At 50.1% G+C, this 22408-nt stretch overlaps 1 protein-coding gene across 7 annotated transcripts; it reads right to left on the reverse strand.

Annotated features, from left to right (window-relative positions):
* Positions 1 to 314: 314 nt before the first annotated feature.
* On the reverse strand, positions 315 to 21532 carry LOC120900003. Of its 7 annotated transcripts, none has more exons than XM_040306592.1 (7): positions 21256 to 21532; positions 18478 to 19389; positions 9715 to 11239; positions 9308 to 9620; positions 7911 to 8110; positions 5648 to 5992; positions 315 to 5189 (listed from the first exon to the last, which is right to left on the reverse strand). In XM_040306592.1, the coding sequence occupies exons 2-7, from the start codon at positions 18748 to 18750 to the stop codon at positions 2806 to 2808; spliced, it is 5040 nt and encodes a 1679-aa protein (XP_040162526.1). In that variant the 5' UTR covers positions 18751 to 19389; positions 21256 to 21532; the 3' UTR covers positions 315 to 2805. The 7 variants fall into 7 exon arrangements, with proteins under 7 accessions (XP_040162526.1, XP_040162438.1, XP_040162703.1 ...); XM_040306504.1 differs by having other exon boundaries at positions 18478 to 19491; XM_040306769.1 differs by having other exon boundaries at positions 21416 to 21530.
* Positions 21533 to 22408: the final 876 nt, after the last annotated feature.

Here is a 22408-nt window from a genome sequence, read left to right on the forward strand (position 1 = left end):
GCGACCCTATTCAGTATGCAATTTGTATGTGTATAGGGGGGGGAGGGAGTGTGTGTGTGTGTGTATATATGTAGGCTAAACCTAATCACTTACATTCGAATGTTTTGACGCTTGCATCTTTCCTTTTTTTCGCCCTCTTTTTTTTGATCCACTTCTTTCTTCATCTGTTTTCTTAACTTTCTTTCTTTCTTAACTTGTTCGTGTGGTGCGTTTTTTCATCCAAACAAACAGCACAACGCTTGTGTGGCGCAGTTTTATCATTGCTCCCTTTTTTTGCCGATTTTGCCCTGCCGTGTTTTTTTTTCTTCTCTCCAACCTCCAATGATCCCATCTATTTGCACTTTGTGACGGCGCACCAATGCGCCTTTGCCTGCGCCAACACCACACTACTACACTGCGCTCCTTTCTTCTACGATGCGTTGCCATTGCGTACACGATTTGTTTTTAGCTACGCTACATACTACACGCTCTACAAACTGTAGGAGATACAGACAGACCGGTTGCTTGCTTGCTTTTGTTTGTTTGTTTAGCTTCCTTTTCCCTTACTTACTTGTATTGGTTTTCATTTAATGCTAAAGTTTTGTTTGTTTTACTGTTTTTGTTTTTTTTTTAATAGTTAGTGATTTTTGTGTTTTACCTCTTTCAGTTGATTTGTGCTTGCGGGCTCGTGGGAACCGTCCCTTTTCCAGTTTTACAAAACAGCAAACAGAGTGAGTGACGACACGCTTTTGTGGTCGGGGCCGGTGGTCCCCTTTTTTCCGGCCGGACATATTCCGACACATTACGACGACAATCAATAAATATAAATCTGGCGCGATATTGGCTCGTACCCTTTTTACAGGGGACGGGTCACATCACCGGCTCGCTTTCTTCACCCCACACATCATATTTCACACCACGTGGAACAGTCATTAGTTTACATTTGCTTTAGCTTTCGCGCGTGTGTGTGTGTTCACTTTTCTTTTTTTCATTACATCAGGAATGTCCAGTTCAGTTGGTTTGCTTTGCTGTAGAGTCTCTCTGCTCTGCCCACCATTTTATGTGCGCCCGCATTATTCACATAAATTATTCTTTTTTTTCCCCTCGGCGGGCGTTAATGTTGTTTGATGCTTGCATTTTGACATCACACCGCACATCACAACACACAGCTCACACGAGGTGACACAGTTACACACATTTGGAATGTATTCGCTTAGAAATTGCACATTATTGGTTCAGTGTGTGTGTGTGTGTTTCTCTCTCTCTCTGTGTGTGTGATTAAAGGGACACAAATCATCACAAATAGTTTTGTTTTTTTCTTCTGTTTGCTCCGTTAATGTTGTTAGGAATTAATTGTTGCTTTTGCTTTTGCTCCCCGCCCTTGTTGTACAGCTTGTGTTGGGCACCTGCACCTGCAGCCCTCTCCCCGTGTTAAGGCTCTACACATACACCACCCAGCATCGACACGTTTCGAAAGCATTGCACGCCTACATTATCCCGCACTTCTGCTAAAACAAGGCTATGTGTAACACAAAACTAACTGTACGAGATATCGATTGCACAAACAAGAGGCGGCTCTTGCGCCAACCGAATGCCGGAGATCGTTTTGATTGATGACTAAAACACGATCGTCCCCCCTGTGCCCCTCCACTCATGTCAGACTGACCGCCGCTTTTTCGACAGAAGGTTGGAAAGGTTTACACAGTAGTAGGATACTTTGCACCATCTTTTGGAACGTATCTTTTTGCCGTTTTGGATTAGCAGCAATTGAACACAAACAGTTTTGTTTTGTTTTGTCTGAGCTGAATCACTATCGATTAAATAAGTCTTTCTACGAATGATGATTAGGCGACGAACCTCTGATGCCATGAGCATGAACAATAGCTCGATCCATCTCACGAAAGTTATGCAGCACACTACAACAGAACCGTGTATTGCATACGAACGTAACAACTAAAACCTCAACATATGTCTTTGCCTTCAACGGCTAGTAGCTAGCGTACACCCATCATCCTTTTAAAAACAATCCCTAAAGACGTTAAGAAACGTTCCGTTCCGTTTTAAAAACCAAAATCATTTGCTCCCCGTAATGCAGTATTGCTGTGAGACAGAGCGGGTGTACTGGGAAAGCCCTAATCGCTCATCCTTTCTATTCGTCTGCTGTCTCGGTTCCGGCTTACACATGACTTTTGCGTACTCGCGTTTCTCTCTCTACTATATTAACAATACTATACACATACACGAACAAGGATATAAACTATCTACTATTGGCTATTGCGCACGCGGAGCACGGGGAAATTCCCTCATTGGCAAAATCATCAAGGCATAACTCGCTCTCTTTCAAAACCCTAGCTTACTGTGTGCTCTTCAGGTGTGTCTGTGGCATTTACTTCCCTCTTCTGACGCTCCCTACCCCTCTCGTCGACGGTTAAAAATTGGTCTGAAATCGAATAAAATGTAAAACTTATTAAAAATTAACGTATTTAAATCACTTCCCCTACTTGCTTGGCGCGGCACGACCCCCTGTGGCCATTAGTCTACTATTAGCCCTTAGTCTTGTTTCATCATTGAACTAAAACCGGTGTTCACACACACACGCACAATCATGCACACACGGTGAGATTTAAAAAAAAAGTAACAGCACAATGTCTGATGCGTCTGCTTGACGCACGCTTGTTCGTGCTTGAAGTGGGGTGGTGGTGCCCTGCCTACCTACGGTTGAATATGTGTGTCCTCCCCGTCGCCCGTGAGCCAGCGGCGGCTATGCTAAAGATTGCTTTTGTTAAATGGAGAAAGAAAGAGCCAAACAAAAACGACAAAAGCAGTCTACACCGTCAGGGAGGTAATGAGCTGCTGGCAGAGCTTCCCGTACTCGTACTGGTCGCCCGAGATCCGCCGCAGCTTGATGCCCTTGCTCGTATTGCTGTCCTTGCTGTTGCGGCCCTCGTACACCTGCAGCTCGATCTGCAGGCCGCCGGAAAACTCCAGACTCAGGTTGGACCGTGCCTCGGAATTGGCCCCGTTGCCACCGCGAGCCGACCCAGTCGCCCCTCCATCCGCACCGCCGAGGGCACCATGGCTCGATCGATCCTCTCCGCCAGCAGCAGTCGATCTGCTACCACCATCGCCCAGCGGATTCGAATCCATCCCACTCGCCGATTTGCTGCCATGACCTCCGCCACTGCCCGTCACACCGTAAACGCAACCCTTGGGCGGCATCGTCGAGTCGAGCGTCCGCTTCACCATCTCCAGTATGCGCACCGAGTCCAGCGAGGAGCATTCCTGCGGCAGCGGCAGCTCGTAGCATTCGTCCGAGCTGCGCGCGCCCCCCTCGCCGAGCGAGTCCGGGCTGAGCCGGCCACCGTCCTGCTCCGAGTACGAGTCGGCACTCTTGAAGCCCGAGCTGGCAGCCGACGGTTCCTGACTCGGCGACAGGTTCGAATGGTTCGAATCGTTGCTCAGGCTGTCGTCGCTGAACCCGAGCGACTTATCGCTGCCCCGCCGCACGTACGACTCGCTAATGTCGGACGTGTCCAGCTTCGCCGAGTTGCTGCTCGCCGTCGCCGTCGAGTTGTTCTCCGTGTCGAGGCTTGCCTTCCGCCCGACGCCCCGCGTTATCGACGGCATGTCGCTCGCCGGCTCGGTAATGAGCAGCCCGGAAAATCCGAGCCCGCTCGTCGTGGCGCTGCTGCCCCCGGTCGGGCAGTTGAGCGAATCGTCGCTATCGCCGTGGCTCGAGTCGGACAGGGCGACGAGCGTGATCTCGCTGCCCTGCACGTCCGTCAGGCAGATCTGTGGGTGCGTGTGCTGGAAGCTAAGATCCTCCGGCGACCCGCTCGCCGAGTGGCTCTTGAACGCAGTGCTTGCCCCACCTCCGGCGGCGGTCGTCCCGGCCGCCGTCAGGTGCTCCTCCTGGATGATGCACAGATTGTTGGGCGAGGTGGGCGGCGTCGCACAGATGCGCATCGTTTGCGGCGGCGGTGGCGGCAACAGCCCATAGTTCTTCGGATCGAAGTAGTTGACCGGCGTGGTGGCGCCCGAGTAGCAGCCCCCCACTATGCGGCCGGAAAAATCGATCTCCACGCTGTTCACGATGTCCATGCTGAGATCGAGCGGCTCGTTGCAGGCCACCGAGGGCGGGAAGGCGGCCGTCACCGCGGACGAGGTGCCGCGCGTAATCGAACCGCCCGCCATTGTGGTGCTGCCGGTGGCACTGCCACCACCGCCACCCGTATTCAACGTGCTGATGCCGCGCGTAATTTGATGCATTGGGGAGGCAGCACCACCACCACCAGCGCTTGCCGAACCAGTCCCACCACCACTCCCACTGCCGCTCATGTTCCCGCTGCAGCCGCTCACGATCGAGGCCGGCGGACCGGGCAGGATGGGCGAGGAGCAACCGCTCGCGTAGTACACGGGAGAAGGACAGCCGCTGTTGCTGTTGCTGCCCGGGTACTCCAGCCCCGACAGATGGCACATTCCCGTGCTGGAAGCGTTCACCGTCGACATTGTGCCGCCCGGTGCCGCCATCAGGTTTTGGAACGCGTACGGATTGCCAAACGCGCCGCCGCCCGCAATGTAGCTCGGTTGCATGCCGCCACCCAGCATCGGGAAGCCGGTGGGCCGTCCTCCTGCACCACCATAACCGGCCCCTACACCAGCGCCACCACCACCATGATGCCTTAGCGTTGCATTCAGCGGCGATACACTTTGGCTGTGCTGCAGCTGCAACAGATTCATGCCGGCATCCAGCAGCAGCGTCCCACCACCTCCTGCTCCTGCGGGGCTACCACCACCCCGCACCAGCCCCAGCTGGTGGCCCACCTCGTACGGCATGGTGCGCGTGTGCAGGATGCTGTTGGCCGTGTCGATCTGCAGCCGGTTCTCCTGCACCAGCTTCTCCAGCCCGGGCACCAGCGACAGCAGCACGTCGTGCGGCACGGTAATGTCGGGCAGCGTTCCAGTGGTGGCACTGCTCCGCTCGTCCACGAACGCTTTACAGTGCATCGGGGAGCCGGGCAGGCTGACGGAGTTGTCCGCGAGCGGCGGGCTCGGCGTTATCAGCAGATTGTTGCTGCGCTGCTGCTGCGACGCCGCTATTGCGGCCGCGTGCAGGCCCTTCTGCAGCTGCTGGCACTCCTGGAACGGGCCCTGGAACTGGGACGTGATGCGGGAGCCCTCGGACGCGCGGCGCACCGGGCTGTAACGGCCTGCAAAGGTGAAGAAATAGGGAATTAGATTGCGGTTTTGTAGAATTAAGGATGAGAATTTAAAAGAAGAAATGGATGATGTTGAGGAGTTCGACGGCAATGGCTACGGGACACATAAGGACAAAAAAGCGTGCAATTGCACAACAGCTACTACACCAACACAAACGTCTAGCGCAGATTTAAACACCAGAAAAAAAAACAATCCACCGTTAAGACTACAAATCTTGTTTCTAATTACAAAAATGACGAAGGATTTAGGAAGGCCAGGCGATTTACGAAGGCTGTGTTAGTAGTGTGAAGCGATTGACCCGTAATTCTTCGTTGTCTCCTTTCTCTTTCTCCGGATTGATGGCGACGACTCCCCGCCGAATGGTTGGGTTAGTTGGGTTGTGTGGCGAGAGATGCATCCTTCCCGAGATGATGAGACACGCGAGTTCCGCCAGACACGGATCACTTACCGATTTCCTGTACCGTCGGGAGCTTACATGTGCGGGTGGCGTAGCGTCGGTTACAGAGCTGCGACTGTACCACTATCACCGCCTGCTGCTGCTGCTGCTGCTGCTGCTGTTGCTGCTGCTGCAGGGGCTGCTGGTGAGCCGGTGGTGGCGTTGGCACGGCTGGCGGACAGACCATCGGGGGCGGGTGCGATTGGGTTCCGTGCGGTCCTCCCATGGCGTCCAGTGGACCGTGGTGCTTGGCCATTGCCGATGATGCCTGCGAGCAGACGGGCGGCAGCAGCGAGGGTGGCAAATAGTCGCGGTTCATGCGTGCCTCCACCTCCCGTATCAGGTCCGGGCTTATCACTGTGGCGCGCACACACACACACAAGCAGCAGCGTGTGGTAGTAGTAGGGCCGCACGCATGTTGCGTGTGTTTGAGGGTGTATTATTTTGTTGGGTTGGGGGGAAGGGAGCAGTGCAGTTCCGTTGTTCCGTATAGCAGGTATTTACGGTTTTTTTTTAATGAACAACACCAAAAACAACATTGATGCACAAGAAGTTGAAAATAACATATTTACACGAAAAAAAATACAAAAAAAAGAAGAAAAAAAGGAAAAAAGGGATGAGGAGAAAAACAAAATTGGTATAAAAAACAAAACAACGGAAAAGAAATAATAGAATAGTATCACACGAGGAGACAGACATAGAGGAATATAATAATGTGTAAACTAGTGATGTGCACTTTGCAGGGCACTTACGATTCCGATCCGACTCCGGCTATTGTTAGTCCGATTCCGACTCCGGAAAAATCCGAATCACTATTTACGCCCAGAGTCGTAGTCGTCTGGGTCGGAGTCGTCCGGGTCGGAGTCGTCCGGGTCGTAGTCGTCTGGGTCGGATTCGTCCGGGTCGGAATCGTTCGGAGTACAGAGTCATAGTCGTCCGAGTCATCCGGTGTCGTCAGGAGTCGTCTGAAGTCGTCCGTAGTGGTCTGAAGTCGTCCGGAGTAGTCCGGAGTCGTCTGAAATTGTCCGGAGTCGAAGTCGTCCAGAGTCGTCCAGAGTCGTCCGGAGTCGTCCAGAGTCGTCCAGAGTCATCCGGAGTCGTCCAGAGTCGTCCGGCTTGGTCCGGAGTCGTCCGGAGTAGTCCGGAGTCGTCTGAAATTGTCCGGAGTCGTCTGAAATTGTCCGGAGTCGAAGTCGTCCAGAGTCGTCCAGAGTCGTCCAGAGTCGTCCAGAGTCGTCCAGAGTCGTCCAGAGTCGTCTGGAGTCGTCCAGAGTCGTCCAGAGTCGTCCAGAGTCGTCCAGAGTCGTCCAGAGTCGTCCAGAGTCGTCCAGAGTCGTCCAGAGTCGTCTGGAGTCGTCCAGAGTCGTCCAGAGTCGTCCAGAGTCGTCCAGAGTCGACCGAATTTTGAGTCATTTGGAGTCGTCCTGAGTCGATAGGAGTCGAGTGGAATCGGAGTCGATCGGAGTAACAGGAGCCGTCCGGGGCAATGTGCTAGTGATCAAGCATTTCATTTCTCTGTGTTTTTGTCTTTCACTTTGCGCGTGCACTTCCTACACAGACCTTTGTTTCGAAGGTCAACTCCGGAAGGCTCCCACTTCAACCGATTCCGGGCGACTCCGGACGACTCTGGACGACTCCGAATCCGAACGACTCCGACTCCAATCGATTCCGGACCACAACGAACGACTCTGGACAACTCCGACTTTGAACGACTCCGAACGACTCCGGGCACCTCTGAGCGAATTCGAACGTATCCGGACGACTCTGGACGACTCTGAACGATTCCAGCCGATACCAGACGACACCGGATAACTGCTGGACGGACCTACCTTCCGGAGTCGGTTCCGAAATTGACGGAGTCGGATTAGAGTCAGCTCCGTATTGTTGCCAACTATACTAAGTGTAAACACATTTCTACAACACTTCAAACAAAACGTGAAAATCTTCGTACGTCATTTGCTTGTGCAAAAATAAAAGAAATAATCAACAAAGTAAGACAACAACAAACAGTACTTCTAAATTTCGTGTTTTGAAGTGTGTGTGTGTGTGTGTGTGTGTGTGTGTGTGTGTGTGTGTGTGTGTGTGTGTGTGTGTGTGTGTGTGTGTGTGTGTGTGTGTGTGTGCTAGCAGTAGTTTAGCAAACATGCAAAGGAAGTAAAGATTCTTACGAGACAAAACAAACACACACACGAACGACGATCATTCAAACATTCTTTCGCCTGTTGCGAATTTAGAAACCGGTGACGTTTCGAGCGCACTCCGATCCATTACTTACCGGGCGGACGTTCCATCACGGTCAGTAGACCGGTACGCCGAGTGCGGCCTCCACCGCCCGCTCCGGTACCGCTTGTGCCGCCCGCCGACGGGGCCGGCGAGTGTGCCTGCGGTGGTTCCATCGGTGACGCGTTCCCGGCCGACAGATCATCCGTACAGCCGACGGTATGCCGTTTGGTGCAACCGCGTCCATGCATGTATCTATGGAAATGGGAAGGCGAAAAGGTCAGTATGTTATCGGGGCGTAACACATCGGTACATCATAAGGGAAAGAAAGGGTTTTGTTAAGCAGTAGGGACAGTTGGGTTCTGTTTGCATGTTCTTTGCATTTCCATTCGCTGGTAATGTCTCCATTGTTGACGGTGTTCCACACATCATTTACATCCGAAAAGGCGCACGGCGGAAATGGAAATTCCTCCCCGACGTATCGTCGACACGCGCGGTGACATAACGTTGACCACACACAACGTGGAAGCAGGGATTACGCGCAAAAAAGGGAGCGTTATGGCATCAGCCGGGTGGTGCCACTGCTACTACTACAACAAACACGCTATCACCTTCTCCCCCATCTAAATCCAGTTAGAAAGCAATTTGTAGCTAATAAGACAAAATCGATCCCAAATTGCATTGCATTCAAATTGGAATAGAAAAAAAGGTGCGTTTAAAACTAACTTTTAATACCCCCGTCGACAAGCATACACACAGACACATGAAGACGTGCGTACATCTTGCTAAAAGGGGGACGGAAATGTCGTTTATCGTACCAGCGTTGTGTCGGCTGACAGATAAGACCATTTCTTTTATCGCAAAGGTGCGTTACACATCTGCTGTTCGCGCGAAATTCGGGCTAAAGCGGCGCGCAACGGACACGCACAGTGCGCGGCCTTAAAAACTCTTTACCGAAGCTACACGCTGCAGTATCTCCAGTACGGAAGGGCAGAAAGAAATGCAAACAAACAAACAAAGACGCGCTGCGGACCCCCGCCGTTCGATCGAAGGGCTTCGGGCTTTCCACGTTCGTGTTTTGATTTGCTGGCAGCATTCGATACGCTGACACAGTGTAGCATTGCCCTTCACCCCATTCCAGCACCTCCAAAAACACGCTCAAGGGCACGTAAAATAAACAGCAAATTTTAATATTTGTGTGTCGAGAGAGCGGATGAACGGAACCTTCAAGCTTCTCTTTTTTGATGAGATAAAAACACAAATAAAACCTTCAACCACACTTTCCTGACGCATTTTTTGATAAGCAGCGTGTTTTGGGAGATGGTGGATGAGGGGGGAAACCCCCCCGACCCCCCTTCAAACAGCATAGAAAAAACGAACAACAATTTCAACCGGTGTGCGTTTCCAACTGTTTTGCAAATGAAACGCTTCAGCTTACGATTACCCCCGTACCTCTGAATTTCATCATTCGAATCATCCGTGCCCTCGCTGTTGGGCGTCTGCAGCATCATCACGTGGTCCATCATGAGCGTGGAATTGTTTACCGCGCCGGTAATCGGTCCAAGGGCGGAAGTCGGCCCACTCGCACCCAGCAACGATCCATCTCCTTGCTGCTGTTGCTGCGTCTGTTGAGACTGCTGTGACTGCGGCTGCTGCTGCTGCTGCTGGTGTGTATGATGTTGATCGTGGAAGTTGGTAGACGACGAAGGGTAGTAAATTTGCAGATTCGCCCCACCATCCGATGCCCGGCGGCCAAAGGAGCTCGCTGAAATAAGAGGGAGAGCAAGACAAACACACCCGAAAAAAAGGGCAATTAGCACGCGCACTGACGATAACCCCCCGGGCGCCACACAACTCACTTGCACCCATCACAGTCGGCGGCTTGAGCAGATGCTGATCCTTGATGGTCAGATTGTGGATCGGTTGGTTTTGCAGCGAAGGAATGTTGATCGGCACGTTCGGTGTCGGCGGGACCGGCGGTTCGTGCGGCCCAATCTTGAAGCTGATCGGCACCACGTTCGGGTTGACCAGTACCTGCTCGTGCGCCACATCGCCCGGTCCGACCGTGTGCCGCCGTGTATTACCACCACCACCGCCCGCCCCATTTGCCCCGTGGCAGCTTGGCGGTGGGAAAAGATGATGCTGATACTGCTGCTGCTGTTGATGCTGCGGATGCTGCTGCTGCTGGTGCTGCTGCTGATCGCTACCAAGAGCCGTCCCAACGTCCGACTGTCTCGCCGGTGCACCGCCGGTCGGTGTGGTCGCCGTGTCCTGATCGTACTTCTCCAGCTCCTCCGACCCCGCCAGCCCGGATGATATGTTCAGTATGGTCGAGCCGACGCTCGTCAGCGGGCTCAACCGTTCGAGCGAATCGTTCTTGATCACCTCGGTCCGGTCGACCACGCCGGTCGTAATACTGGTCTTGCGGGAGCGCGAGTACGCCAGGCTGGCGTGGTGCTGCAGCCGCCCCTTCTCCTTCCGCTTCTGCCGCAGCTTGTCCACCAGCAGGTTGTAGATCGCGTAGATATGGTCGAACCGGCTCTCGTGCACCGACTGCGCAATCATGTCCGCCGTCAGCCCCGGCAGCTGCAGCATGTGCGTCATCACGACCGTGTCCAGGTTCTCCGTCTCGCGCACCACCGGTCCACCCGCACTGCCGAGCCCGTAGTCACCCGCCTCCAGCATCGGGATCGAGTTGTACTGCGCCAACCATCGATGGTGCGCGATCTGCTTCAGCGTGTAGCGCCGCTCCGGCTCCACCACCAGCATGTGCCGGATCAGCTGCTCGCACTCCTGCGACATAAAGAACGGGATGCGGAACTTGCCCGCCACCACCACGCTGCGCAGATCGTGCAGTGTCGTGCCGTCGAACGGCAGCGCTCCACAAACTAGCACGTACAGCACCACGCCCAAGCTCCAGATGTCCGACTTTGGCCCATCGTACTCCACACCCTGGAACACTTCGGGCGCAGCGTACGGCGGCGAACCGCACCACGTGCGCAGCGGCTGTCCCTCGACGAACGTGTTGCTGAAGCCAAAGTCGGCCAGCTTCACGTTCATGTCCGTGTCGAGCAGCACGTTCTCCGCCTTCAGGTCCCGGTGCACGATGCCCTTCCGGTGGCAGTAGTCGACGGCCGCCACGATCTGCGAAAAGATGCGGGCCGCCTCCTCCTCCCGCATGCGCCCGTTCGCCACGAGGTGGTCGAAGATTTCGCCCTGCGCCGCGTGCTCCGTCACCAGGTAGATCTTGTTGCGCGACTCCATCACCTCGTACAGGCGCGTTATGTGCGGATGATGCAACACCTTCAGTATCGATATTTCGCGGAACGTCTTCGCCAGGTTCTCCTCGTCCAGGCATGTTTTATCGATTATTTTAATTGCAACCTGCGGAAGGAAAGAGAGCAGAGCGAGAGAGAAAAAGAATGAGTGTGTGAGCGTGATAGTAGTGAAAGAAAAGGGAACGAGAGGCACAACAAATCGCACACATTAGAACACTAGAACCGCCGATGGGACTTTTTTGTCCCATAGGCAAGGTACGTTGTGATGGCTGGTATCCCTGCTGGCCACGAGTGACGGATGTGCTTCTGCAAGTCTGGTAGCACTGGGTAGAAAGTGTGTGTACGCGAATTCTTGTATCCAACGCAATACTCTGACTGACAAGCTTAGCTTAATATCGGCGCAAGCATAATCATGATCATTTTTCTGGCAGTGAACAGTGCTGCCAAATGCCACTGTTTCAGTCACCAACACTCATGACTGAAACGAAGCTCAAATCAGCTCACGTACACAAACTGAGATGATCAGTGACGAGACTCAGTTGAGAAACAGTTGGAGGATCAATCACAGGCTTGGTGACATTTTGCTTAGCACGCAATTCTTGGTCATTCACTTGGTCACGACATTTTGTGTTGGTGATTTTCACGACATTCTTGGAATATACTTGGCGTGTGGGCCCAAGCAACAAAATGAGCATGCTTTCTCCCTCTGTCTGTTTTGATTATCTGTCGGGTCAAACAAAGCGAGAATGCTCATGCTCATTATGTTTCTTCAAACCACTCGCACGCACCGCATATCTCCCATGACCATCGTGATGATCACCGCCTGAAAATGTCGCGACCAAGTGACTGACCAAGAGTTGGTTGCACACAATGTCACGAACCATGTGATGGTCGCAACAACTGTTTGAGGCTCGCCTCTGATCATCACAATAATCGTGAAATCGTGACATGATTTTGTTTCAGCTGTAATTGTCATGACTATGTCAGTGATATTTTGCAGAACTGATCACAGTAAAAAAAAGTCATGACATAGTGACTGACCAAGCGATGGTCGCAAAAATGTCATGAAACATGTATTGATCACACCAACCGTTTTGAGTATCACCTCTGATAATCACAATTGAGTACGTGACGCTGACATGAATTTTGTTTCAGTCAGATTTTTTATGACCTTGACAGTGACATTGTGGAGCGCTGCCCTTGTGTCAAATTCTGGAGGTTCTCGTCAGCGCTACCAGGTTCAAATGTCTTGTTTCGTGGGCAAAAGAATGCTTCACATGCAATAGACTATTTTTTCATGAATGTACTAAACGAGTTTCGTACGTATGCGTTTCATGTGAGCCAGGTTCTGATGAAGCAAAGATGTGTTATAGATGCTTGATAATAATTCATCTAGGTGTTCCTTTTGACTCCGAAAAAAGCTTTCTACTCTTCGTTTGGCCATTAAGAGATGTTTTGACATCGAATTTTTGTCACAGACTTTTACGTACACCCAAACAACTTAGAACAGTAGACCTGTTTTATTATCATGACACCTCTACTTATTACTTGATTGTTTAAATAATTTAGAGCTATAAGCCTAGATTTACTATCTTTCAATCCTCTAAGAAATCATTATAAACGTTTATCACTAGTAGCTTTATAATGTTATATTCATGTAAAGAAAACTAGCCTCAATATCCTCGGCATGCGCTTGATATGATCTCAATTCGATTTTTTTTTATTGATTGAGTTGTAAATAAAGATTTATTGTACCTAATTTTGATGTTTATTAATTATTTAATCACAAGAAACCTTTCGGTAATAATAAACATGTCTAAATATGTATACATAACGAGTAGGACAAAATTGTCTCATATGGCGGTTCTAGTGTCAAATAACTGAACGGAAGGGCGGGCTTCCTCACCGGTGTGTCCCGATTAAAAAAAAAGGTTTTCTTTTATCTCTTCTTCCTATCCTTTTATTGCTGTTGTTGTTGTTGTTTGTCCATCGAGATCGAGCGGATTATTTCAATAAAGCGTGAATATCGTAAACTTCTCAAACCCACCCTGTTTCCTCTTCCGCCGGATCTGGGTCACCGAGCGGGTGTCATAAGATAGGGCACCACCCAACACCCACCCAGGTGAAAGCTAAGCGGTAGGTATGTATAAATTATTCAAAACATCTGATTCAACCCCCCCCCCCCCCCCCGAAGGTGGTGGTGGAAGGGTGGGTTTTGAAGGAGGGAGGAGGGGAGTGGGGTTGCCTCATTACGACTAAAAGTGAGGTCACAACACAAATCGGACCAAAATGAGTGCAAACATTTCTTTCCCCCCCCCCCCCCCTGTTCTTACCATCCCCCACCCTAACCGAAAAAAGAGGGTCCCACCGGCAGCAAAAAAGCAACCCAACGGGGTCTTATTTTAAACTGTCCCAAGGCATAAAATTGGCCGACCGCCTTGAAGAGGACCTTTCCTTGCACCACCCCATCCACCCAGACTAAAATGTGTTGGAGAATATATTTATGGGTCACACACGCACACACACACACACACACGCGCCAGGTGTGCCTGTGTTTTGTCGTCACCAACTCAGTGACCCTTTCGCGCTTCTTACTCCTTCCAATGTGGGGTGGGGAGGGGGAGTGGATTGGCCAGTCATGTCAGCAGTGTTGTGGCAGGTTACAACCCAACCTCGCAGTTACACAACTTCCGCTCATGGCTCTGCTTGTGGGGGGGAGGTTCGATCGGTTCCCATTTTTAAGCTTCCGCCGGCCCCGCGAGGTCAAGCCTCCGCCTTCATCGTCGTCATCGCCGTAGTGGTTGTTCCGTATTTATAAAGCAGCGGAAAGGACGAGCCTCCATTCCTGAGCCATTTCTGTGACAGGCCTGGTGTGGTCGTCCTGCCACCGGCTTTGACCATAATAGATGGATTTCCTTCATTTTTAGGTCATTAAAAGTTCACCACTTCCTACTTCCCCCGCCCGTACTGCACGGGGGATTGGGAAGCAGACGACAGGGAGCTTCTACTTTCTCTCTCTCTCTCTCTCTTTGAATTCTTTGCTGACGCGCTCGTCCGACTCCAACACACACACTCGGACACCGGAATTGCATCGGTTTGCGCTCGCAGCCATATCCTTTTCCAACGCCCAAATGAGGGGGGTGGGGCTGGTGGCAAGTGGGTGGTTGTGACGCGAACTTAGGGGGCTCGCACACACACACACACGGCTGAGGTCTGCATACACTCGCACACAACACACCGGCTGATCGATTCGTCGTCGTCGTCGTCCTCGGGCCCTTTATTTTTTGCACAAATGGTGCATTATTTCGAGGCTCACCGGGCATGTGTGTGTGTGTGTGTGTGTGTTGGAGTTTATTTGTTCGTCGACGACGATCGATGCCCAACGGCATTCGTTGTCCTCCAGCGCTTGGACCCAATCCAACGTTCTCACCACAATCCATAGCAATGAGCAAAAATGAAGCACAAACATTGCCAAAATGGGTGTTTTTAGGGGTTGCCATTTCATCTGTACCTAAAAAAAAAACATACAAATTAAGATCGATTATGTTCCATCCGAGGTATTGTATATTCGGTGGCCTTAGACTGGTCAGATTATGAATTATTCGCCCTTTAAAGGAAGAGTGGCAAGAAAATGGCGTTTATTTGTGTCTTTCTTCTGTCTCTGGATCAAGCCACAGCAACCGGTCACAACAACACAGCAGATAAACAACAGGCGTGCTTTGTGTTTGGGATGAAAATTAGCACGTCGCAAACCCCCGATCCCGCCGTCCCCGTCCGGCCTGCTACGATCCGTTGCCCTGCCTACGGGTTATGCGACGCACGTGATTAATGCTGCTGTTACGCTGCAGGCGGTTTTTTTTTGTGCGAACGCGATTGTTTTCGCTGAATGGTTCCATTCGTACGCGTTAGACAGCAGTGCTGTGCGAGCCAAAGGAAGTACAATTCGTGCGAAAAACAAACCCCCGCCCGGGCACGAGACAGGCGGGGAAGTGGGCAGTAGGAAGTTTGCTAGAGATCAGGTGAGGATAGATAACGTTATCTTCACACACACGCGGCTCAAAAGTGTGGAAAAATTCCACCCATTGGCTGCATGGTTGGATAAAGCGGCCGGGCTGGTTACACATTGGCTGAGCGCACGCACAGGCACTGTTTGGACACGCCGTTTAAGGATGTTTTTATTAGGAAGAAGGTACTAACTTCCACCAGATTGGGAGGGATGGGGGGGGGGAGGGGGGAGGTAGCTTTACTCAATCGTTAAACAGCAGTTTTTAAAGGGGACTGGAGTTTTGGTGTTCTACCCCAATTCAGTTGCTAACACCTCATCGGGGTGAGAGAGAGGGAGAGAGAGAGAAAGAGAGCGCCACCACACCACAGAGAGCAAAGCTAAAATCATTAACACCCTGGCGTCACTGATCAGCGCCAGTGGCCACGCTTTTACATGCAAATCATAGCCACACTCTCAGTCGTTTCTCCTTTTTTCTTCCTCCACATTCCTCCGAAGCTGTTGCTAGAGTGGTAGAGGAGCGGGGTCTGAGAAAGAGACTGGTTTTTAGTTGTTGCTCGGTTAAGCGGCTCGGTAACAACCCCGCCGGTGGAAGTTGACGCAGTGTCTTGGCGCAAAACTTTACCCGAAAGCTAGCGGCGCTGGTGCCCTTTGACCTCGTGTGCCCGGGGATGACTTCTCCTTGGAAGGGGGACGGAGGAGTGGCGTTTTACCAAGTGTTGTGTCGATGAATCGATTGCGATTTGGCGAATAATGGATCACATCCATCTGTCCTTCTTTTTTCCCCCACTATCGATACTTTAAATGATGCTTATTTCATTTTAATCAAACATTGTTTTTGTTATGTAGTTCATCGTGAGACCTTTTGCAAAGCTAGGGTTGAGAGCCTGACAATCGGATGATAGTTCCCCCATTATAGTGTTGCATAGATTGCGCAAGCTAGACACAACATCCAGGCGTTTGGTCAATCAAAGGAAACGGAAAGTAATTAAGCAGCATAACGTCGTGGTCACATACATACGCAGAAGCGGGAAGAAAATAACTGAATAACGTAAACAAAACAATTTACAATAGCGGCTGGTAGTAATTGAATATAAATAGAATATTTTACTTTACTGCAGTGTGAAAAAAAGAAAGAAAGACATTCTGCTGATGGAACTAGAGGAAACGCTTTAGCTATTGAATTTAGGCAGTTAATAAGAAAATAACCATCTTATAACGTTTACTATCTCAAAGAAAGGTTTTAACTGTATAAATTTGGAACCTGGCAAAACAACTTGCCTGTTTGTCTATTGTCAACTGAGCATAATTTAAATTAATTTTGTACTAATTTAATAGTCAATTCTTAGTTTTAAAGGTATCGGGATACGTCATTGGCAAATAAATTCAAACTAATTTTAATGCATTAAGGCACAAACTACAGTCTAAACTCCGTACAGCAAACGGATCAGCTTAGGGGTTTCACTTGTTCAGTAACGATTGAACGAAGTTCCGATAGGCATCAGTATTTCAGTTGGATGTCAAATGTTTACTTACAGTCGAACAATGTGCAAAAGCAGCTTAACATTGCGCTCGAAAACGATGTAAATATTAATTCTGATTGATCTTTCAAAAACCTTATTATCACCTTCATTCGTCTATCGATTCTTCTTCTACTACTAGGCGTAGCCTACGCGGACATGCCGACCCGTGCAGGCCTTTTTTCGAGACTTATTAAGTACCACGCAGCCGGATAGATAGTCAGCCCCAGAGCTACGAGCGAACGGTTCATTCTAGGCTCGAACCCCACGATCTTATTGAGTTGTTCGAGTTGACGACTGTACCACGGGGTCGCCCCATCAATTACAATGTTTAAAGCAATGCTAAGGAATTTAAATGAATAAGTCCTGTTTTCCCCACGCGAAAGGAAATCAGTAAGATTCAAATAGTAATTTTGCAAAAGATGCTTTCATAATGTGAACATCACAAGGAGCATTAAAGCAAAAAACATGGATGACTAAAACTAAATGTAAAAATAATAACAGAAGAACCTTTTAGCATGACCTTTGACACACAGTTGAAGGTTCTATGTTTAGTTAGAAACGTCGCAATGAATTGCAAATATTGCAGAACTACTCTTTTGATTTTTGTTATTTTCAACAAAAGTTTGTACGATGCTTTAAGCCTGCTTCTTTATCACGACGAATGCAATCATGAGGACAAAGTCTACTTAACTTAATGCTCAATCATGCAAGTCACCCATTGATGTATAATCGCTTCAGCATAATACAATGGGTTTGATTATTGTAGGGCACCATGTTGTAGAACAAACTATGTCATAAAATAAAAAGACGCCAAACATCAACAGCTGAGTTTATAGCTTTTTAGCAATAATAATGGAGTTGTTCCAACATGATCGGACTCTGACCAAGGAACGAATTGGAATTGCGAGTGGGACACACTACGAAGTGGACGAAGCTTGGAAACGAATCTTATTTGATTCGAAAGCACCACAACAAAACGAATTAGAAAATAGCTTAAAGAAACCCACGTGCTCAAATGGTTAGAAACCGTTCTCCTACATGCAACAGTATGCGATCTTATGTGCAATTAGGAGCCCCGGCAAATCATGACCCTTCAAAGGACCGTTGGGACTATGGAGTGGACTAAGTAGTAAAAGACCATATTAGCAAATATTAGAAATCAAACTCAACTAAGACTCTTTACCGGTCAGTGATAAACCGTACTCGCTACAACTTGCCTCAGGGTTCAGTAATCATCCCCTGGAATACTATCGTTACAGCAGCTGATTGATTTAATAGCCGGTTTCGTTCGACGGACGTGTATCGGAAGCCGGTTGCTTGCTTGGTTGTGATATGACACGTGATAAAAGCGTGACATTCAAACGATTCTTCTCTAACAACTGACAGCATCACATCAGTTGTAAAAGGAAACCCTCGCAGGAAGGTAATTTTGCATAATCATTACACATTTCCCAGATAGAAGGCCATACTTTGAAATGTAACCTTTAATTTTGTATAATATCTAAACAAGCGTTTGCTTTCGCTTTTATGAAACCTTGCTGAAACGCTTAATCAAACACGCGGTGACATCGATTACCCAATCGCGCGCCCACTCACTGCATACCCCCGGGTTGCTTTTAATCATACTGAGGTTCCTCTTCCTCCATTCAAACCAAACACACAGACACACGTGATTTTGATTGATTTGGTAGCATTTCTTCCGCGCGATATTCGGTTGCCGCCATTTTCCCACAGAGCGCATTAAAGTACCGAAAAATAAAGCAAAATGTTAGCACAATAAAATAGAGGAAAACAAAACAAAACCAAACAAATCCGTACCTTAGAGTTTGTGATGACATTGGACGCGAGCTTCACCACCGCAAAGTTGCCCTTGCCGATCGTCTTCTCCAGCTCGTAGTAGCCCACGCGCACCAGCTTCTCGATCGACATCGCGCCCGGCTGCTGCTGCTGGTGGTGGTGCGGATGATGATGGTGGTGCGGTTGCTGCTGGGGCGGTTGTTGCTGCTGCTGCTGCTGTTGCTGCTGTTGCTGGTGCTGCTTGATGGCGGCCATACCGAGCCCGCCGAGTGCCGACGGGAACGATTCGGTCATTGCCGCGCTGCAACTAGAGTATCTAGCCCTACCCCTCTGCTCTGCTCTGTGGGCTTGTGGGTTGGGAATTCAGCGCCGCCGGTTCCCGTCGTCCGTAAGCAGAACCGCACCACCGGTGGAAAGCGCATCCACCACCAACACTACTACCACCACCACCACCACCAAGCGGCAAAAGGGCATCCGTCGTTTGCGTCGATCAGCTGTTGTCGTTGTTGTTGTTGTTGCGGTGGGTGGCGCTGTCACGGTGTGGTGGTGCCACATTGGTGCTTCCCGCGGCACGTAGGAGTGGGGGGAGGATGAGGGGGCTTTACAGTATCGCCGGCCGATTCCCTCGTACCACGACGCACATTTTACGCACTTTTTTCAGGTGTTGCTTTAATTTCACACACTGTAGCACTTTGACGTGCCTTTGGGCAGGGTTCGCCTAGGCAGGCACCACCAAACCAGCTTACTTCGATTGGGCGATAGGCCCCGGGAGTCTCAAAACCCTCCCTTCACAAACCTAGCACGTTTGCTTCTTCTTCTTCTTGGTCACGGATCACTTTAGGGTTTTTTAATTCTTATTCCGGCCCCAGCACGGCTACAGCCACAAGCACATCAGGGCAGGGAGACACACTTTTATCGGTTACAGTTCGTTTACTATCATCACCGTTTTACGCACACAGAGAGAGAAAAATAATCACACATGTACTGAAGGCGATGATACACACACACACAAACATATGTGCAAGGGTTTTGGGGCTGTGTTTGTTTGTGGGAAGTGGTAGCAAACAGAATGATAAAATAACAATTGAACGCATAGATTAGGGGGAGAGGGATGGGGGGCGGGATTGGGGGTGGAGGGTCCGCGAGAAAGAGCATCACACACCCCGGCTTGTTTCCGCGCGCGCTTTGAGCGCCAATTTATATACACCAAATCATCGCTCCACCATTTCCCCACCCTTGCCCATCAATGATCATCATCAGTTGTGGGGGGACGGGGCGAGATGTCGTCAATCGAATCGATCGCGATTTTAACACGAACAATGAAAGACCAACAACAAAGAGAGGATGAGGGAAGTGAGGGGGGGTTGTGGGACAACAACCACATCACACACACACACATGCAGCGACCAATTGGGATGAAACTGGTTCTGACCGAGATGATAGGATTGCTCTGATGACGATGTTGATGAAGGGAAGGGATAGAAAGATAACCATCCCCTCTCCCTCCCTCCGCCTCCATCCAAGCAGGCCCAAAAATTACGATTGCGGGGAAAACAGCCAACCGAACTTTGTCGCCTACTATGGCAGAGGGCCGTGGGGAGCTGAGAGGGGTGGCGGAGAGTTGGTTGTTTTCACGCGACAGGGCAAATTCGCATTTTAATCAAACAGGAGCAGGGCGCAAGATACCATTCCAAAAACAGCCCCACTAATCGATGATGATGCCAAACTCAACCTTGGCAGATAAGTTGGCGCACCGGAATTCGCTCCCTTGCTGGCGGTGGGGGGGGGGCACGGCATGCCTTCCCTTGCACAGGGTTTCGTTTCTCTTTCCACGAAAACCGCGCTGCACACGATTAAAACACGGCCGGAAACAACAACAAAAAAGCAATGGATGGACACAGAAGGCTCCCTCTGAAGGCACCACTTCCGAACAACAATAACAACAACACTGGTGGGGGGGTGACATTTCTTCCTAGCCCGAGCCCTTTTCTTTTCCGAGGGGGTTTGGCAGCATCTTTGGGTTTGGGGCAGCCCGTGTCTCGGTGTGTGTTTGTGTGTGTGTGTGTGTGTGTGTGTGTGGGGCTATACGCAGCAATCGATGCGTCGTTTCTCCTGCTGTCAAACCACTTCATTCACCAAAGCGCTGCGATGGACGAAAGACGGGGAAGGGGGGTGAAGGGTCGTCATGGGGAGCAGGGGAAGGGAGCGGTGAAAAGGGTGAGAGAAGAGCGAACAAATAGAAACAGACACAAACACACGCGCACCCTTGGGGCGCACACAAACCAACACACACACACGCACGCACGGGATAGCACGGAATGACAGAGCCCACACAGCCAATTGGTGTTTCTACTTTTTCTCTTCGGTCGTACCACACACTAACACACTCACACACTCGCGCGCAGGTTGTAATACTTTCGTGTCGGGGAGAGCCCACCCTTGCCCCTGCACAACAGGAAATGATGAAGCCCTCCACCTCTACACGGCCGCCCACCGCATCACCCTCACACACACACACACACACACGTAGACACGTACACACACATACACATGGGAACAATATCTGAATTTCACTGCCGAAATTCTTCTCGCTCCACCGTCCCGTCCCCCCTGCCTCACCCACTGAAAGACATGCTCTTATCGTAAAACAAATTCCTTATCCCCGCGAAACCCCGCACACTTTGCTTTCGCGGCCAACCCACCGACCGTCTTGAATGCACACACGGTGCGGCCCCACACTACCACCACGGTGGGGTCGGTGGCTCCTTTACTCTCGACGCAGATTCTGGCTGAGGGTACCTTTCCACTCCTTCGCGCACACAGCCACACACACACAAGCGGCACTATGTAGTGGAATGTTATCGCGTTGCTGCTGCTGCTGCTGCCCGCAACACACCAACCAAAAAAACGTTCCCTATGTGAAGACGACAATAATGATGATGCACTTCTTTGCTTTTACTTGTTTTTTCTCGCGAAATCAGACGAGGACGAATTGACAACGACGACGACGGCGACGACGCGTCCGCACGGGTTGTTAGCAAGAACGATAAAAGGCGCCCCACAATTGCGAAAACAATGGGTAAACAGACCCAGTCTGCAAATGTCGTGCACGGGTGACAGCCCGCTGGGCAGGGCGAGTGTTTTTGACGTTCGAAAATCGCTGCATCTCGCTCATTTTCGCTAGCCGTCCTTTACTCGCTTAAAGTGCTCGTTTCGAGGTGTGCTACCGTGGCGTGTATGTTCTCCTTCTTTGTGTCATGCCATCTCTTTCGCTCATGTGGAAGCGTGAAAAAAACGTAAACAAACTCGGCGGTGATGTGAATTAAAAATGCACAATTTTGTTAATAATTTGCATTGAAATTGACTACAGGCGGTCCCCGAGATACACGGTTAATGGGGACCGAAAACGGCTGCAAAATACCGCGTATCTAAAATTTCCGCGTAAGTCGAATCTTTCCCAAGTGCCACAAATCCACTAAACGACCACTAAACGGCTTCTAAACGACTCAAGCACTCTACCTAAACGGAATATAGAAAGACTTCGTTTAGCAGACGGCAAACGACTCATGCATTCTAAAAATAGCAAAAAAGCTGCAGGCGCTATTTGTTGGTGGGATACCCCAACCAGTTGAGAGCTTCATCGCTTAGAGGAGAGCTTTCTCATTTCCTCTGTACTGTTGTATGGTTTCGCATTGAAGTTATGCATCGCTAGAACTAGAACGGCGATACGATTGTTTAAATACTAAACTCCAACGGAAATCACCAGCACTGAAAAGCAAGTGAGATTTGAGTAATGGTCGTTGGTGTTGATACCCACGTATCTGACCACACGACCATTCATATAGATTTTTGCTCAGAAAGTTAGAAGGCTATATAGGTCATGATAAGATGAAACTTGTCGAAACACATTGCAAGAAAAGGATAGCAATATAATGATGAGTTGTAATACGCC

The sequence above is a fragment of the Anopheles arabiensis genome, chromosome 2 (assembly GCF_016920715.1).
Source record: "Anopheles arabiensis isolate DONGOLA chromosome 2, AaraD3, whole genome shotgun sequence".
In the NCBI taxonomy this organism is placed as follows: Eukaryota; Metazoa; Arthropoda; class Insecta; order Diptera; family Culicidae; genus Anopheles; species Anopheles arabiensis.